Raw genomic sequence first — 20,656 nt, forward strand, 5'->3', positions numbered from 1 at the left:
CTTGGGGGAACCCAAAGGTTTTATGAGAAAACACAAAGCACTGAAATACCACATTTTTTTTCCTTTTGTGTTCCACAGAAGAAAGAAAGTCATACAAGTTTGGATTCATTTTTGGCTTGATGTCCACCCTTGTCTTTGGTGCTTTCATGAGAGAATCAGCAATCTCTGATTGCTGACAAATCATTCTGTGGGTTTATCAAAAGATTAATTAAATGATTATCAGAAGATCAGAAGGGGAAAATTATCAGTAAATAACAGCTTTATTTTTTTGAATGAACTATCCATTTAAGACAGACAGCAGATGTGTGATTTTGTTTTAATGTGGACAAACATTGAGCTACCTTAGTATGGAGACAGCATTCATATTTGTCATTTACAGCAGGCGTTGTGTTTTCTGGTGTGGTCACTGAGTGCTAGGAATGCTAAACATTCCTCACTGAATGTGTGTCTTCTGTTCAGCTGAGGAGCGAGAGAGAGAAATGAGGGAAGTGAGAACGGACGAGCAAGCAACGGTGTGACAAGATTCCAGAGCTCATGCCTAGTGCATACAGATGGAATCACGTCAGGTCTCCTTTCCTGTGTTGCTCCCAGATGGTGTAAATCACAGTCCTCAGACATGAAGAGCTTGCGGGACAGCGCGTTCCCATCTTCCCCTTTCCCAGTATGATTGAATAAAGGCATCCATCCGCACCAGAGTATGACAGAGGACACCTTCATCAAATGCACTGCCACCATCTTCATTACACTGAATGTTGTGCTGTTTAAGGAGTTGATCTGTTAAAAACTGCTTTTTTTGGAAGACCACATATAAAATGTCACTACTATCTGACAGATTACACTGAAATGCTTGTCTTGAGAAATCACATTTGTCTCTGTGGCAAAAAAGAATCACTTGTATTATCCGGATATATATCTTGCTGCTCTCTGGCAATAACGTGAGTTTGGGGAGGGACTACTTTTTAAAAAGATGTGTTGTTGAGGCTACCAGCTTACACTAATATGAGATGTTTTTTTTTTTTTTTTTCCAGGCCTTTTAATACTGTGGCCTACAGTTTTTAATAATGAATTGAACTTAAATTCTTTACATGTTCCTGATATTAATGAGCTCTTCTGAGTGCTCTAAAGCACTTGTGCGTATTATTTGGTGATTCACTACACACTTCATTAGTCTCAGCTTTTAAGATGCATAAGATACAGCAGATCAGATCACTTGTTGGGTCTTTAAAGTCTTCACTGTTTTTAAGCCGCTACAAATTTATAAATGTTTTGGTTATAAACGTTAGCATATTAGTTACATCATCAACCAGAACAGTAGATTAGTGTGCCGTTTTGCTGTCTCCTGCCTAGGTATCCACATTCTAAGACAGCATCCTATCTAAAATAGACCCTCATAAGTGACTGATTTGAAATGCTCTTCACAGGCAGCAACTCTCTGCGCCATACATTAGAGAAGTGCACTGGAAAATTGATTGCTATAGATTTTGACCAAAGTTTAAGACATGTTAGTTCACTCTGTGGCCATTTTGGTAGCTAGCGAGTTTTTTTGTTGTTTTTTTTTGTTTTTTTTGAAGCTAGTAGCCATACAAATATAGATCCTGTCTACTTGGGGAAAGACTGAAATCTCCTATGCTGTATCTGGTTTGATGTTAACATTTTGCTAAGCGTTACATACCTGTAATTCCTTAAAATGATTTCTAGGTAGTCAGCTCGCTAGATTTCGAAATAGAGCTGTTATCTTTTAAAGTTGCGATGAAACGGAAGTAGCGACAGATCTTTCTTCTGAATTGTGACGTGCATCTAAGTGACAGATTATTGAAAAAAAAAAAATGTAAAGTGGGAACTTGGTTCTGGTATCAGTTGTTGATTGGATGGAGGCAGATCTGAATATGTGTTGCAGTGTATTGTAAGAAAGGGGCAGGGTTTTATGCAGACTAAATGGTTGGAAAAGTCCGGCAATCATCACCAGAGAAAGAGAGAGAAGTCTCAAGATTGATTATTTTAATTAAGAATTACAAGGTCAAAACAAAAATACATATGCACTGAAGAATTGTCCACAATAACATGCATTTTTAAAATAGATGGGGTTTATTTTCATTTCATGCTGACTTTAAAGTCATTCCACAGAATATTTACAGGCCACAATGTCATGCCTCATATAGGTGGTATAAAGTTCAAAGGTCAAAACACAGAAAGCCTTGGAATGCAATCAGAGACTTTCCTGTCTGTCACTATTTTGCTTGTTTTACTTTCCCTGTGTGGGAATTTAATTTTTTGACGTCTTGATGTGTCCTAATTTTAGTCCATAACAGCTGTACTCTGCTTTGAGCCTTCTGTATGTTGTCAAAGGCTGGATTTACAGTCTGTTTCTTCTGGATGTGGGAAGATCGTATCAGGGAGAAGTTGGAATGCAGTGACAGTCAGCTGATCTGTGCTGTAATGTCGGTCTGACGCAACTAAATGCCAGTGATTTGAGTTTCAATTATGTTTTTTGTTTTGTTTTCTCACATGCAGGTTTTCTATTGTAATTTCTTTAGGGATGCACAAATACTGATACTGATAAGCCTATAATAATTTTCATGTTATGGCCAATATTAAAGTCATTTTTTTTTTTTTTTTTTATAAATCGCTAAAAAATAAAACCAATTGTTTTAAATGCTACAAGTGAATTTAGGTATCACAACATTATAATGTGCAGTATGAAAATAGATATTCATTTTGAAAGTTTAGCCTACATTTAACATTATTAAATTAGTAGAATTTAAGACTTTAACTTTAAAAACCGTTAGATGGCAGCAAAGGTGATTTTACATTAAAAAAATTGGGGGAATGAGAATAACTATCCAGTATCGGCTGAGATATATATCCATTGACCAACAGCAATAAATTAATACATTTAATATGTAACAAATAACCGATATGTTACTGTTATTAATATATTGTGCCTCCCAAACATCTACCTCAGTATGTTTTAAAGGTGATGCGATTCAGATCTACAGAAAAAAGATGCATTCACCCTTAAATCTCAATGTGTTTGAATTATTAGAACACACTGATGGAGCTTGTAGTATGACCCTGACTTGACTTCAGTTTGATATTTGATAGTTGTTATATTTTGATTTGACCACCAAACCAGCAGCACAGCGCACTATTTTTATTAGTTGGATAGAGATGCAAGCAGTTTAGAAAATTAGCAATTGATTCAAATCATATGACCATTTTGTTCTGCCAAACCATGTTGAGGTTGAATATTGATTTAATGAAATATATAAATGTTTATATAAGGCCTTGTGTTTTTAATTTAGTTTAGCTCTCAGTTTGCAGATCATGTTCTTGGCTCTGGTTTCCTCCTGCTCATATTGTGAGTGAGTTCACAGTACATGGAAGTACTTTAGCGCTGAGGTTGGTGTGCATGTGGATCCCATAATTAGGCTTCTGCTGCAGGAATGGCCATCAGATTGTTGGGTGGAGCTGGAAACCCAAACACTGAATTTAGCAGAATCTTCAGACTGTTTTGAATTGATGTTTAGGTCTTTGCTGGTTTAAAATTAAACATTTGAAGGTTTCTGATAGATGTTTTTCCACCAAAATCATGCTGGTTCTCATGCCAGAGCTCAACTGAAGGATCTAAAAACTGCTCTCGGGTTGTAGGGGCCGGTTTGGGTTCAAAAAAGTTTTGAAAGAAATTAATACTTTTATGCAGCAAGGATGCACTAAATTGATCAAAAGTAGCTTTAAAAATGTTCATGTCAATGATGTTTTTCTGAACATCCTATTTCCACAAAAATACTGTTTTCAACATTGATAATAAGAAATTGTTCTTGAACAACAAATCAGCATATTAGATTGGTTAATGAAGAATCATGTGACACTGAAGACTAGAGTAATGATGCTGAAAATTAAGCTTTACCAATCCAAACAATAGTGTTATGAGATGTCAGCAATAATATATGAGATGTATGCTAATTTTGTGTTGAAATTGGTTGATCTCGTATGACAAAAGTCTCTGAATATTAACACACTGCACTGGTCAGTAAGGATGACTGTTTTCATGATGGCAGAGCAGGAAGTTATGAATGGAATGGCATCCATCATTGCATGTCAGCTATGGCCTGCCACATATGTCCTTCTCACTTCCTCTGAGGATCGTCGTCTGGAGGAAAACATGCTGAGGCATTGTGGTTACAGACCCAAGAGAACCTCTGCTGGGTTCAAACCACACGCTGCCATCTTAGCTCATTGTGTTTGTGGTTTTGTAGAGGATACTGGTATTTAGCAATGAATGTGGTCTCGGAATAGTAAATATCATTGTTATTGCACAACAGAGTTCAATTCTTTGGTTGCTGAGCAATGTTGCAACTTGTTGCACTAATATAGAATTTGATTGATGTTTGATCCATCAGCACATTTTACTGTACAATGGCTTCAATCAGAATCCAGAGTCAGAGCCATTTTATAATGTTAGATTTACCCTTTTAAGTATTTTGTTTTTTACTCAAATGTCAGTTTTCACTGATGCCAGACTTCTCCTTAATTTTTTTATGAACATCTGTTGTATTATTATATCTATATGTATTTTATTTATATATATATATATATATATATATATATATATATATGTTTTATTTTAAATAACATATATATATATATAATATGTGTGTATGTGTAATAAAATTTAAAAAGTAAAATATGTTATTTCCCTGCAACGTAACAAATTCATGAAGCTGAAAAACTTAATGTAATCCTGAGCTACTGTTACAGCTCACCCACATCTTTCCTTTCCTCTCTCTGACACTCCCTCACACACAAACACACACAGAAACAAGTTTGAGCTCCAGTGTGAGCCTTTCAAATCCTAAGTGCATTCGTCAGGCATGCAGTGACCCAGTCGTTCACTTGTGCAGTGCTCTGGGTTGCGCTTCCAAGCTTGAGTCCGTGGAGCTTAAGTAAATTTATTTTGACGCATCACATTTTATCAAATCCAGACAGTCAGAACTTTGGAGCACCATTACAGTTCACAGTCTCTCTCTCTCTTTGGCTCTGTCCCAGCAGCTGGTGTTTACTCTGGGCTTCCAGTGAGTCTGCTCCTCTCCCTCACACTCCCCCCAGAAGAGGCGCCCTGCCTGCTTACATCATCCATCCGGGGTGAGGGGCGAGGGGCGAGGGGCGAGGGGCCTGGGGGTTGAGGATGAGGTAATTCATTAGGCCTCAAATGAGATGCAGAGCCATTCTTAGTTGGCCTCCCGGTTCTTCTGTTCTCCCCCCAACCCCCCACTCACCTCTTCCGATCTCTGATTTAACGGTCGCTGCTTGCTTCCACTTCCGGCTCCCTGTTTGTCTCATTTCCATATTTGAAAAAGAGCATTGCTCAAGCTCTCTACCCTTCAAGATCCATGCACCCTTTTGGCGAGACTGCTCTGCACTCTTCATTTAACCCGTATTCTGTGGTTTTAGGAACACATAATGACATTGATTGTCCTTGAAAAAGAGCAACAGATATGCTTGAAAGAATGTTTTTTAAATGTATTTGTTTTTCATTTGTTAATTTTTTTTGTAGATAAACACTGCTTTTTTTATAGTCCTCATCCTTTATAAATAGGATAGTTATAGAACATAGCTCATTCACAGCTTTTTTTTCTGTCATTTGTTTTTATGCATGTTTTTGGTTTATAAGTATTTTCATGTCAGTATGATGCTGAAAAATGGCAGATGTCTTATTGTTTGCCTGGAATTTATTTATTTATTTATTTATTTATTTATTTTCATGGGAATGATACTATAGCCAAGCGTGCAACGATAGTAACATTCTGGCACAAGATGTGTCTCCTTTTGGCCCCTCTCACATCAGTCCCTCAGCCCACACTTTTGTTAGACAGTATTAACTTTAACTGGATGCATTGCTACCGCATATAGCAATTGGAGTCATTAAATTAGTAATTTGGAGTTATTTACTGGTTAAGAAAACTCTTTCTTCCTTTCTATGTGTCAGTTGCTTGTTTGATTGACAGCATGGTGTATTTCCATAGTATCAGTCTATTTTCAGACATGATAATGAGTACCAAGCAAATGCATAATGCAACAGAAATCAGCAGTCATATTACAGATTTTTCCCTATGTAGCTGTACTTTGTCATGAAATCTCCTAGTTTAAATCGCAACCTTTTATGCATGCAACCCAGATCATTTCTTATGCTTAATGTGTTTTTTATCATTTCATGTCTGGTGGTAATGGTATTTTTAGCTCAACATGAATAATGCAGTGCATGGCAGCGTTTACTCAGTTTGTCCCTGGACAGTGTGCAGTGCCAGTGCCGAGAGGAAAAGGGATGCAAGGGTAGATCAAAAAGAGTCATATCTTGGCTCAAGCACACCTGAGGGTTAAAGAAGAACTTGAGCTGAAGTTGCCAGCTTAAATCTCCAAATATTAATCCCTGTAAAACTCTCAACCTCCCGTTCATTTATTGCCATACCGTCCAATCTCGTTCTCCCAGGGATAAAACAGGCCACCAGTGGTGTTTCATTTTTTTTCTTTTTGTTAGAATAACTCTTCCACCTCATGGCAGCTGAATAGAGATGTTGAGGTGGAAATGACACAGGCGTCCCTCTGAGTAAAAGCAGGATGTTTTCATATTTGCTCGACCAAGCTGATTTTTACTCTACGATGTAGTATGGGGCTAGATGATATGTTGAATATCTAGGGGTGCCCCCAACTAAGGATTTTTGTAGTCGACTAGTAGTCATTCATTTAAGCCATTAGTCGACGAATCGCACGTTTATGTTAATTTACTTAAATATATACTTGGGGAGGATTTTTTTCTTTATTTTACAAAAGCACAACGTTTTGTTATATTGAGTTTACACAAATAAAAGTAGACCCTTTACAGTTTTGAATGATGTATTACTCTTATCTGCATGACCATAATGACGGAGTATTTTAAGTTGTTTCCACTGTTGTCAGGAAAAAATGCAAGTGGTCGCACCAGCGAATCCATGTCTTGCAGTAAGCTTGCTATATTTCAGCTTCCATACTCCGCACGAACACTTAGATAAGTGCCTAATAATAGTGCACATTTATTAGGTTAACATTAGAATGAGCGGCCAAGTGAAGTTGCTACTACTTTACTTATATTTGAGGTCAATGGATAATAAGTGAACGTTTGGATTTCCTGCCCGACATACTGTAATTACTACAAGGACCCGCCGCTAACAATCTGCCCCTCATGAACTGTGTGACTTCACCACTTCCTGTGGAGTTTTTTTTTTTTTTTCTTTGACTAACCGACTAATTAAATTTTCGTTGACTAAGCCTCTTCTCATCGACTAATGTTTAGTCGAGTACTAGGGGCAGCCCTATGAATATATCCATAATATATTTGTTTTGTTTGCATTTTGCTGGCAATGTGAATTTACACAACAACATATAGACATTAGGTGACCCCCTTTTGAGGTAATAAAACCAATTGTTTTAATAATGTCTCTGATTAAAATCTTAGAGTTGAGTACCAAAGTTAGAGTTGGTAAGTTTGAATCATTTCAGTGAATTAAGTTGATTCAGAACTTTGATTCAGTGATTTAATTTGTTTGTTTACTTCCTGAAAGTTGATATGGGGACATTCTTCATTTATAAAGAAAATGTTTATAAAAATGTGAATAAAATGTTCATTTAAATGTTTTAGTAGCAAACAACAGTATTTATGTACGTATATATTTGCAATGTTTTGTTATATTGGTGCTTGTTTAGGCTTGTTTGCCTTAAAAATTTCTATATTTTTACTGTTTTAGTTTTCCAAACATTTTGAATCTAAATATGTACTGAATATCATCAAAAAAAAGCTGAAAAAATATTGAGTTTTTTTAAGGTATATTCATTGCCCAACCTTACTCTGATATCTTTTTGTATATGTGTGTTTGCATGTGTGTTTATACATAGATGCTTTACTGAGTCTTTAAACTTCACATTGGACTCTAACCCAGGTCACACTCTTATCAGTGAAAAACAGGTGATCTGCTGAACCGCCTCCCTTTGTGCTTACTGTCTTGACATGACATCATGGCTTTAAGGCCTCAGAAGTCCAGAACTTGTTTTCTTGCTCATTTTCTTGGATGAAAAATGTTTAATTTAGACTTTTAGGCTGTTCAAGTATCCAGGTAAGCAACAAGCTTATCAATAGCGGTGGGAACCTTTAACTCCTTACAATTGACTTCAATTAGATTTTGATTTAGGAAGTTATGATCTATTGCGGTTTAAGGCAGCTCATTGCCAAATTAATTATCATTCAAGAAAGAATCATGATGCATTTTTGAACCATTTCTGTATTATTCCATGACATTGACTCCAGGGAATGATAATGAAACTCTCAGATTGTGGCATTTGCATGGTCATCTAATATCTATGAGTTGGCAGTTGTTGGAATGTTTTCCATTTGCAGGAAGTAAATTATATGTATGTAAATTATATGTTTAGCCTGGAGTGATCATCAGTAAGAGACTGTGTTTTCGCTATTCACTAAATCGATGTTCTTGAGAGAAGTGGAAGGGAGCAAGATCACCATTATTTTCTTGTGCTTGCAGAGCAATCCTTCAAACTACCAATAATCAATTCACTGGAGTGCAGTTAAAGTTCATATCGAGCCGTCTGGGGCGTGACTTACTCATTCAGTCTTTGCTGTACCAAAATATTATTTTTTGGATCGTGTATGCAAATCAAACAAATCTATCTGGATTTAATCTCTGTGGAATGTAACTGTGAATGACTCTTCTGTGTAATCACACATCTAGTAGACAAATACACTTAAGTGTTTACTGTAGTTTTGGAATGAAGTTTGACTGGTCTTGAAGTTTCTCACTCTTTTTGCATTCTATCTCAGATCCCCCAGCTGTTCCAGAGGCCAATCCCAGTGATCCCAGCTCCGAGGAAGTCATAACCCCTTCAAAAACAGAATCAGGCCTTGAAGCCAACAGGCCTACAAAGATGGACACCGCAAGGAAGTCAGTTACCCCGACACGACCAGACGTCATTCCAAAGTCACCCGCAACACCCACTCCAAGGTCAAATGGTAGCCCTCAATCCAAGAAAGGTGGGTATCCTGAAGACTATCTGCTATTTATTTTAAGACAAGTTCAGTATTTAGTTTTTATGACAGTCCTCTTAAAGGGTTAGTTCACCCAAAAATGAAAATAATGTCATTTATCACTCACCCTCATGTCGTTCTACACCAGTAAGACCTTCGTTCATCTTCAGAACACAAATTAAGATATTTTTGATGAAATTCGATGGCTCAGTGAGGCCTGCATTGACAGTAATGTCACTGAACCTCTCAAGATCCACACTGTAAAAAAAAAAGTAAGTAAAATTTCATTAATTAATAATCAATTAATAAATTAATAATAATTTTTCTTTTGCAAGCTTTTGCACGCATATTTTTTAAGTAAATTTCAAATATGGAATTAAGTTACTCTACTTAACTAAGTTAAGTAAAATTAATAAAGAAAATAAGTAATTTTAACTTGGCCAGTAAAAGGTTGAGTAATTTCTACTTTGTTGAAGTTTCTTTTCCAATACATTTTACTCAAACAATATAACACTGCATTAAACCATGCTTTTAAAGTGTATGCTTTACTTAGAAACATCTAAGTAAATAATACAATAGATAACGTATAGACACCATATCTACATAATAGAAGTAATGCGGCACTTGAACACAGAGACCTCAATACTTGGTACACAATACACAACGACGGTAACATTCGATGGATCGTTTTTGAGTGTGAATGTACCATTTTGAGTAGAAAATGAACTCCAAATTTCACAAAATGGCAAGATACTAAACATAGCCACAAAAGCAATGATAAAACAGTGTAAAAACAACTGGAAAACAGCGAAAAATCAACCTCATTAATTATTCAAGGCCCAGTGCATGATGGGAACACCAGTATCGGAAAAGTTGAGTAATTTTACTTGATTTTATAATGTTAATATTTACTCTTTATTTTCTACAAGCTTAAATTGAGTACTAATGTAGAATTTACTTAGTTTTTCATGTAAAAATTACATTTGTTTTTTCTCTAGTATTTACTTAACCATAAAATCATTTTTTACAGTGCAGAAAGGTACTAAAAACATTTAAAACAGTTAGTGTGAGTACAGTGGTTCTACTTAATGTTATAAAGCGACGAGAATACTTTTTGTGCGCCAAAAAAACAAAACGACTTTTCAACAATATCTAGTGATGGCCGATTTCAAAACACTGCTTCGAAGCTTTATGAATCTTTTGTTTCAAATCAGTGGTTCGGATCGCGTAGACGAAGCCTTGTTTACTGAAATCACGTGACTTTGTAGTCACATGAACTGTTTTAAATATGTCTTTAGTACCTTTCTGGATCTTGAGAGGTTCGGTGACATTGCTGGCAATAGTGGCCTCACTGAGCCATCGGATTTCATCAAAAATATCTTAATTTGTGTTCCAAAGATGAACGAAGGTCTTACGGGTGTAGAACGACATGAGGGTGAGTAATTAATGACAGAATTTTCATTTTTGCGTGAACTAACCCTTTAATTACCTTTTACCCCAAAACATCAGAATGTAAGTTGAAGCATTATCAGTGCCAGGTCATTGTGTTTCTAGTTGGTTGAAGCTAGTCTTTTTTTTTTTTTTTTGTCATTTAGTTGATTTATAAGGTGTGCCCAGATCAGTCATTTTGGTCAAGCCAGTTTGGGTTGGTTACCATCTTGAGATGCTTAAGGTGTTCTAACGCAAAACCTGTTGACTTACTTGAACTCCATAATCTGGTATGTCTATTTTTCCAACATAACATTGATGGTAATAAACCTTACAAATACTTTACTTTGGTTCAGCTCCATTCAAAGCAGTTTTTCTTTCATGAGAAACATCCGGGAAGTCTCTTGGGAAAAGAGCCAGTCATTGAGGGTTTACCTCTGCCCAAAGTCTTGAAAGCTAACAGAGGCATTTGTTTAGTGTCTCAAAAAGAATTTCCACAGTCAGGCCTTTGTAAATGCTCTCAGACTTCAGTTTTTTTGGCTTTATTACCTTAATGTAGAATCAGATCCGTTTAGTGAGGTAAATGTTGATGCCAATGCTGATTTGTGGAGGCTGGCGACAGGCAGTTCCTAATCGCCTCAGGTCATCAGCTGAGGTGAAGCAATGAAACCTGACTGGGCATCACATTTCACAGAGATCTGCCAACTACAGGGATTTAACCCTCCTCCTTGGTTCTGTCACGTTCATAGTATAATGACTTTACTTGTACAAGCACATGTAGATACATGTTAATGGGTGAGTTGTTTGGGTTTGAGAAAGTAAGCAGCTTTTCTTTGCCTACTTCATTGTTGCCTCTTTATATAACTGAGGATGTGGTTGTAGAGCGCTTAGTGGGTAATTTTGTGGGAAAAGCTGGTTCAGCTGTGTTTGACTAGCTATTTATACATACATACTGTGTTTGATACTGTAAATGCAATTGTAATTTACTGTTATGTTGTCCGACTCCCAAAAGAATCATTGTTTTGATATGGTTCTTTTTAATGATCCGTTCGTTCTGATTTTAACAGCATTTGTAAGTCATTCAACTGCAAACGTTTGGGTAGAAAACTGTGTGGAATAACTTTAACGATGCTAAAGTAATCAAAAGTAACCATAAACTTATAAACTACAGAGTTTAACTAAACATTTATTTTAAGGCAAAAGTGAATTTTCTACATGCCGGGACTTCTGGGAACACTTTTGTCTCAAGCAAATCAAAATGAATGACTTCATCGAAGTGAATGTTTTTTTTTTTTTTTTTTTTTTTAATTTGTTTGTTTTAATCTGGTTTTAGTTTTTGAATCATTTAAATTGTTTAATTTATGATTTATTATTATTTATGTATTTTTCTATAAACTAATACATTTGTTAAATTTAATTTAAATTAAATTCATATTAATCTAAATGTATTAAAATACAGTGTTAAAAGAACTAATAAAAGGAAAATACCGGTTGCATTTATTCAGTTTATTTCATTTGTTATTAATAGTGTTTTGCGGTAATAATGATTATTTAATCATTTGATAGTTAATTTTAGCTTTTAATTTTAACTCAGATTTTTACCTTTAATTGACTGATAATTTCTTGATAATTTCAAGTTTTATGTCATCATTCAGCCTCAGATGGTTTTATGTTATTAGACTTTTTTTCATACTACCGGTTGTGCACAGTTCAGCTCATCTCATCATAAAATATATTGCTGCTGTCAAGCAGAGGTCGAACTGAACATCTTATAAAACCGAACACTCTGTTCCAAAGAATATGGCCCTCCTTCGATCCTCTTCCACTGCTGCCTCACTCATAATACATTTATTATGTGAAAGAACATAAGGAGACCTGAAGGAAGGGAAGAGCTGAAGTTCAGACATTGACTCATAAGATATGCTCTATGCTGAATCATATCTTTTTTTTTTCTCTCACCTAGCCTGTTGCAGTTCATCTTTATTCTGGTTGTCTGGAAAATGCAACTAAAAATTCACATAGTAAAAGATTGAGGAAAATGTAAATTATAGCTGGCACTGACAGCATGCAAAATAACACATAATTTAATGAAGCATAATACTTCCTGTGGTACATAAGTAAAATAGGAAGTATTATGCTTTGCTCCCTCCCATTTATGATTACTATTAAATTTATAGTTTTGAAGGCTTACAAAGACTTCTCACACCCCTAGTAAATAAGAATCATAACTACACCTTGGGATCATAATGTTCAGTATTAATAAGTCATTAAGGTGATGAATCAACAAATTATAATTAATTTTTCTCTGTCTTCTTCTTCGCCGTATCTTCATTTAACTTATTTACCATTTAAGATATATAAATATATATATTTTCCTTTCATTATTCTATTTCAGATGTTTTTTGTTTTTTTTACTTTTCTGTATAACTTCCTGTTTTTGTCATTTTATTACTGTGTTATAATGCACTTTTTAATATTAACATATTCTAAAACACTTGTAATGAGCTGGCCTTTCATTGTTTGCATGATATTTATATCCATATCTATTTCTTACCCTAGGGTATGATGCTGTTAGTGTCAGGATCCATAACCATTAGACTTCACCACCGTTCGAATGAAGCAGAGAGAATGTTGTTGTTTTCTTTCAGCGGTTTTATTGAGAGAACGAAAAAAAAAGCCTTTTTTAATTGTTGTTTATACTTTAATTTTAATATAGACTTTATGTCATTTAAAATGGATAGTTTTGGTCTTGAATTGGTCAATTAGTCAAAACAGCTTTGGTAAAATCATTTTGGTTCATGCAGATTGTATTTTTAGCACTGCAAGAGATGGTAAGGTCAGTGATTATGCACCACTCCGCTGCCTCAGACCCTCTGGAATCCTTTTCTGGGTCAGTCTTCTGCTTTTTCTGTCTCTGCCCGGTGACTCATCAATGGGAATATGGGCCATTCGTAAGGGCCCACAAGACTCTGCACTTCGGCTTCCTGTGCTCTATAAATACTGAGTCAAAGTGGAGCACAGGTCATGAAGACGAACACTGCTGGAGTCTTATGATCATTATTAATGAGTTTGAGTCATCAGATAAAAGTTGTACTAGACTTTGTGGGTCATAAGACGCCAACTCGAAGACTTCATGTGGCCGATTCAGAGGTTGTAAATTGGAGTGCTGTTTGAAATGATGAACTCTGAGTGAACTAGTTTGAATGTGTAATTAGTTTCTCCACAGACCTGCACTACAGGTGCTGTGGAAGGTGTGACAATAGGAAACTGTGACTGTGTAGTAGTCTAAAGTCTTGATGTGTTGTGTAATAAATCAGGTGCAAAGGGATCGAAACAATAATCTTTCTCTGTCAGTCGTTATGATTATGAAATACAAACTAGAAATTTCCAGAAAATGTGAGTGGTGCTTGTTCATGTAAACCTTGTTAAAGCAATGCTAGGATATTTTGGTGGTTACTAGGGCATTGCAAAGTGGTTTTCTCGAGTTTTCTTTCTAGGTGGCTTCACCCAAAAATGAAAATTCTGTCATTAATTACTCACCCGCATGTCGACCCAAACCCGTAAGACCTTCGTTCATCTTTGGAACACAAGATATTTCTGATGAAATCCGAGGGTATCTGAACCACACATAGGCAGCAACGTCATTGCACATTTCAAGGCCCAGAAAGGTAGCAAAGCATGGTTAAAATAGTTCATGTGACTACAGTGGTTCAACCTTAAAGTTATGAAGTGACGAGAATACTTTTTGTACGCAATAACAAAACAAAAATAATGACTTTATTCAACAATTTATTCTCTTTTTGCGTACAAAAAGTATTCTCGTCGCTTGATTATTTTAACAATGTCTTTACTACCTTTCTGGGCCTTGAAAGGTGCAATGACGTTGCTGCCTATGTGTGGTTCAGAAACCCTCATATTTAATCAAAAAATATCTTAATTTGTGTTTCGAAGATCTTCCAGGTTTGGAACGAGATAAGGGTCAGGGTGAGTACTTAACGACAGAAATTTCATTTTTGGGTGAACTAACCCTTTAATACAATAAAAACTAATTAACAAAGGTAGATATTTGCCAGTATGGCAGTCTTTTTAGCCCAGGTAAAGGTTCCCTTCAGGTGAATGTTAATTAGTGGCACTGGGTTGATTGTATCTGTACTGTGAGTCCTCAGAGATTTCTGCTGTCGGCCGGAGCGTGTGAATGCTGCCAGTCTCTGCTGCTGCCAGCTTCCAGTGCTTTATAGTGCCGCAGATGTGAGCACGGCCTCTACCACACAATAACCTCTCTCATTCCCGGCACCCTGCTGTCTGACTGTCTCTATCTCTCTCTATCTCTGTCCAGGAGAGCTTTAGTGGGTGGAATGACAACCTCACATTTTTTTCCAAGCAACAGTGTGGCAATTTCAGAATGTTTCACTAAAAATAAACATTTGATCCTGCCTCTTTTCTCAGATGGAATGAAGTTGGATGAGCGACTAAAACAGGCGAAGGAGAGGAGGGAGGAGAGGGCCAAATATCTCGGTAAGATAACACAAGGCAGACGGTGAGATAGCACCCCCTGCTGTCTGGGGTCTAGATGTGTTCACACAAAAAACACGCTTCACATCGGTCATACGTCAAACTCCTGAGGCTTGTGCAAAAAAACACAGGAAGACTAAAGAAATACATATTCGCAGAAGTTCTATGGCTTTAATTTATTTAATTAGTTTGACATTTGTCACTGTGACGTTTGACATGTTACATGCTTTTGAGACTAACAAGCATGTGCATGCATTTTACATTTTTGCATATTTATTTATTTATTTTTCCCACATTTTTTCTTGTTTTCCATTCTACATGCCTTTTTGTTTTCTAAAATTCATATTTTTTTCTCTTAAAAGAAATTAATATTAATTAATTATTAATTCTTGTTTATATATATATATATATGTATATGTAATAGCTAATTAAATAAAAAAAATACTTTATATTTAAAGACTTACTCAAATACATGTCAAAAAACACTCTTTAAATCACCTCTGGCTTGGTTAATTATACCAAGTACTTCTGACTGTTTTCTAGGCTCCTAACTAGTAGTATTATAAACCTTTTTCCTAGTTTTAGAAAGTATGACTATAATTATAATAACTTCTAAATGTGTTGCTGCTTCTGTGTGTTTACTAAACCAGCACTGTGAGAGTTTCTTCTCTTCAGAGAATTATAAATATCTCACATGCTTTTGTTTGTCCGTCATATCACTGTGCTTGTCGTGGCTGCTGAGATTGCTGTGCTGCTTTGCTTTGCTTTGCATGATTGACAACGTTTTTGTCTTCTTTTTCACCTTCCCTCCCCAGAACAGCGTAGCCAGACTCAAGGTAAGTCACTCCCCCGTCTCTGGTGGTGTTGGTGACTGATGCGCTTTTGGGTCCTCATCCCTTTCTCTCTGTTACTTCTTCTCTTGTAGAGCTGCTTTCCATTTCCGTCGTGTCTTACTCATAATCATAATTAGAGACGGGTGTCTTAATTCTGAGTGAAAACTGCCAGACGATGTTTGTCACACTCCCCTGCTGGAAAATGATGCTTAAACCAGCTTCTAATAAGTACATGTTTCAACATAGCTGGTCAAAACTGGCAATTTATGGTCGTTAGGTGGTTCGAATTGGTTGGATACGGTTAATTGCCGGCTGATTAGGACCTAGTTGAGCTGGTTAACAATGTCTGTGTTTTCATATTTCAGTGTTTAAAGATTTATTTAGTTTCTTTTATAATATTTTAGAATTTCTTTCATTTTTAATGTAGTGTTTTTTTTATTAAAATTTAAAAATTATAGTGCATAGCTAAAAGTAATGACGTAAAGTTTACTAAGTGAGTCTGACCGTTCGCAAAGACCCGCCTCCTTTAGTTACTGTTGCTATGTCCGACAAGCCATGCCGCTCTCACGCCACACATCATGTTCTCACAGTAAAAAATACATCGCGGAGCAAAGAGCACACTGACAACATATCGACAGACAAGACAGAGCAGGTTACTTTAAGTCTCAAATTTAAAATTTTGTAATTTTTAAGGAAATTTAAAGAATAAATACCGTTTTGTGGCTCTTTAATGCGTCGTGACAGATCACTGTAGCGCCTCAGATCAAGCGGCTCATGAACCGATCATCTCTTCTTACTAGTTAATTTATATCATCAAATAAACATGAATGAACCAAATTTCAACCACAGAAAGATGTCCGTACACATAATTTTTCAAGTTCAAATCCACCAGTGATAATCTACTAACTCCCCCTTGACTGCTTTGTCGGACAAAATGGCGGATTCTACGTTATGATTGGTTAGATCGCCTGCCAATCAAACTCCCAGTGAAGGGTCAATTCAGTAACTGCTCAAAGGAATTCAGTGAGTTCATTCAGTCAATGATTCATCAGACTGATTCAAATGAATATCATGTGAGTTTGTTAATCTTTTTAAATGATTCAATAAAAGAGCCAGTTCATTAGAGTCATTAGTCTTTGAATTGAACCACACTGGCTGCACCATATGTTTGATTTGGAGTATGACCTTTTTTCCAGCAGGGTCAGCTGTCTTCCTGATTTTACCCTAACACTTTGCTTTTACAATTCACCAACTGTGAATTTCATACATGACGGGGCTTGTCGGTATCTTGATAAAAGGAAAGAAATGTGACAATGAGCTAATTTACACTTTGATTTCTCAAATGCATGAATGAAAATATTTTGTTTATTTGGGTTCATATCCTTTACATGTATGCTAAATAAACATGACACAATTTTTCAGTGCATCTGTCAAGACATTTAGGTCATATTTTATTGTTTACATATGACAATAACCCAAATCTATATTTGTAAATGTACACAGCATTCTTGATGTTTAACACTGGGGTCAGATATAGGTCGTTGTTTCACCAAATGTAAACTTTTGACCGCTAAACCAAACCTCACCTCTGTTTATGTTTTTCCGAAAACTTGTTTTCATAGCACGTTTTATAATTTTCCCATAATTACAAACTGCAGGATCCATTCAGACTCCGAAATAACATCTGATGCTGTCTTTGCATCTGCTGTGACTGAACTGTCAATAAATCATTAACGATGTGAATGTAATTATGATAAACACATATCCAGCTACATTCCAGCCACAAGAGTGCAAAGTGTGTCATTTAAACCTAACTATTAAGGCAGTAGGCAATCAAACTCCTCAATCCATCTCTTCTACCATCACCATGGACTTTCACATTAGTGTAATATTTGGACTGCATTGAGTGAGTCAAATGTTGATAGTAGGACATGTAGTGCCTGTGTTCTCTCAGACTGTAAGTCGTCTTCCACCTCATCTATCTAGCAGCAGGATTATGAAAGTTTGATGAAGAGCGCCATGCAGGCGCTCTTAGGCCATCACTATTTTATAACTGTGGAGCTCAGAGAAAAAGGCTCAAAACCTCCAGCCGCCGAGGAGATGAAGGCTCCCAGAGGAGTCTTTTCATATCAAGCCTTGCTTTCACTCTTTTTTTTTTTTTTTTTTTTTTTGCAGTGACAGTAGATATTCCACATACTGTAAATGATTTGATCAGCATTTTTAAAGTCTAAAAGCCTTGTGCAGTTAGCATTTACTCTGATTTGACACATTTAAGCCTGACAGTTAATAGATTTGGCTAACATTAATAACATAAAATGATGTTTTCTCATTACTTTACGTAAAGATATGAGCTGCAGAATGGAGCTTGTAACATATTAATGAACCTGTCATCGTCCCTTGTATTTGTTTGAAGTGATTTCATTGTCTTTGTCATTTTATAAATTCATAACACAATAATTGAGAACAAGATGTTGCATTTTATAAATGATAAAAGCTTTAAAGCTTTAATTCAAATCCCAATAGGATACTTTGGATTTATTTCCTTAAGACACAAAACATTCAGATTTTGTCTTATCTCTATGAAAGTATTGCATGGCTAGGGCAAGAAATATGCCTTTATAGAGACAAAAAGCTCAAAAGCTTTCAATACTTTGAAAGCTTTTCGTAATTTATTTTCTACATGTGCTTAAAAAGAGGTTATGATTATGAAGGTGTTTATTGTAAAGATTTACTGGTTAGAATTGATGTTGTAAACACTTATGGAATCTTAAGAGAGATTTAAACCAGATCAGTGGGAATAGCTTTACAAAATATGAAGTTGTAAGATATTTAAATACACTACCATTCAAAAGTTTTGTCAGTAAGATTCTTTGAAAATTCAGCTTTGCCATCACAGAATAAAATATATTTTAAAATATATTAAAATAGAAAGCAATTATTTTAAATTGTAACTGCTTTTACTGTATTTAATCAAATAAATGCAACCTTGGTGAGCATAAGAGGCTTCTTTCAAAAACATTAACATCACAAAAATCGTACCAACCCCACACTTTTGAACGGTAGTGTATATTAAAAGGATATTTCACCTAAAAATGAAAATTCTTTCATTTTCTCACCCTTCTGTCATTCCAAACTCAGACAATCAGTGAAATTTAATATGGTAAAATAGACCTAAGAGTTATGCACTGTTATTGATAGCCAAATACTGTACATCTGATCAAATGTCTAATGAATGAACATGCATTGGGATTTGGGAATGTGTCGAAATTTGGGTGTTTGAATTCTGTTCTTGGAGGAAGAGGTGATTGAAGGTCAATATGCTGGCCTGGTTTTGTTAACTCACAGGCTCTTCCTCTTTCTCATGTAGCTGCTAAAAAGACTCAGTGGCTGGAGAAGGAGGAGCGGGCACGGCAGGTGCGGGAACAGCAGCTGGAGGAGCGGAGGAGGAAGCTGGAGGAGCAGCGGCTGAAGGCAGAGAGACGCCGCGTAGAGCTGGAGGAGAGACAGAGACAGAAACTTGAGAAGAACAAGGTGAGACAGAGTAGTGGTGGTCAGTGCAAACCCACATGAGAAGTTTGTGAGGTTTCTGCCAACTCGCCATGCATTGTTTTCTCTGAGTAATGCTAGATGGGTTATTTATTAGTGAAAGTAGAGCACATTGTACCAGGGCTCTAAGATTTCCCCTTTGAAAGATCAATACGGCTTCCTCTGTTCCTCCCAGTGCCCATTATATATAAATGAACAATCTAAAGTGTTTGCTGCACTTTTGTTAGGTTTTAAAGTGATACTCATATTGGCATTGATTTGGGGGGTTTTCAGGAGCGGTATGAGGCCGCCATCCAGAGGTCTGGTAAGAAAACGTGGGCAGAGATTCGTCAGCAGAGATGGTCCTGGGCGGGAGGCTTGAGCGGCAACTCCAGCCAAAGCCAGAGTGAGTTTCACATACATAAACACACAAACTGTACCTGTAGGTATAGCTTCCTGGTTCCTTTTTCATATTAACTGCATTCATCATCTGTGTTAAGAAAGGAATAAACTGGAATGTCATTGGCTTCATTAGATGTGAGATAGGAAAATGTATATTTTCCATTTCTAAAGGAAAAGTAGCAGGTTCTCTAGCTGCTTTGAATTTTCACATTTGAGATGGTTTCTTATGTGTTGCATAAAAGAGTCTCACAACCTTCTGCTTAAGCCCAACTAAACACTCTTTACTAATGCGATATTAATCAAGATCAATTGCTTCACTTCCGGGGATCATAGTGACTTAATGTGCTGCTAGGAAACGCAAATGCTAACTAATTTCTGCAGATGTTTTTCCATTTCTACTGCAGTATTCTTGCATCGCTTAAATTTCAGTGAGGTTCGTGCTTCATAAGAGTTTCTACATGCACAGAATGTGCGCGTTCCAACTATATTCATCGCAACCTTGTCACTGTCAATATATCAACGGTAGTAGACTATATATATACTACCATTCAGTGATATTATAAAAATAGTATTACAATTTAAAACAACTGTTTTGCTGCTTAATAATTCATTTTTGTTTAATTAGTGACATCTTTTTTTTGACGAAAAATGCCATTTTATCCGGCTGAAAATGTACAAAAACTCAAAAGGTGAAGAAAAAACATCTTCACAATCTTCAATTACTAGTCTTTGTGTATTTTATGGGTCTGAAGGTGAGAATGATGTGCTAAGAATGCTGGGAAATGTGGTAATGAACTCCAGTGCAGCTTTGTACCACCTCCCCCAGGACACAAGACCTCAATTTATAGGCTAACCAATGCTGTTTCTCCAAGGATCTTATTTTCTAACC

At 36.2% G+C, this 20,656-nt stretch overlaps 1 protein-coding gene across 6 annotated transcripts in view; it reads left to right on the forward strand.

Annotated features, from left to right (window-relative positions):
* map7d1a (MAP7 domain containing 1a) overlaps positions 1 to 20,656 on the forward strand; it is a 45,124-nt gene that overhangs the window by 7,398 nt on the left and 17,070 nt on the right. For 4 of the 6 annotated variants that reach the window (XM_051865580.1, XM_051865581.1, XM_051865583.1 and 1 more), the window contains exons 2-6: positions 8,864 to 9,073; positions 14,942 to 15,010; positions 15,823 to 15,843; positions 19,208 to 19,371; positions 19,660 to 19,771. In XM_051865580.1, coding sequence (XP_051721540.1) covers positions 8,864 to 9,073; positions 14,942 to 15,010; positions 15,823 to 15,843; positions 19,208 to 19,371; positions 19,660 to 19,771 — 576 coding nt within the window. The remainder of the gene's footprint in view (positions 1 to 8,863; positions 9,074 to 14,941; positions 15,011 to 15,822; positions 15,844 to 19,207; positions 19,372 to 19,659; positions 19,772 to 20,656) is intronic. The other 2 variants (XM_051865582.1, XM_051865584.1) reach the window with 1 other exon arrangement.

This window comes from Ctenopharyngodon idella, chromosome 16, assembly GCF_019924925.1.
Source record: "Ctenopharyngodon idella isolate HZGC_01 chromosome 16, HZGC01, whole genome shotgun sequence".
In the NCBI taxonomy this organism is placed as follows: Eukaryota; Metazoa; Chordata; class Actinopteri; order Cypriniformes; family Xenocyprididae; genus Ctenopharyngodon; species Ctenopharyngodon idella.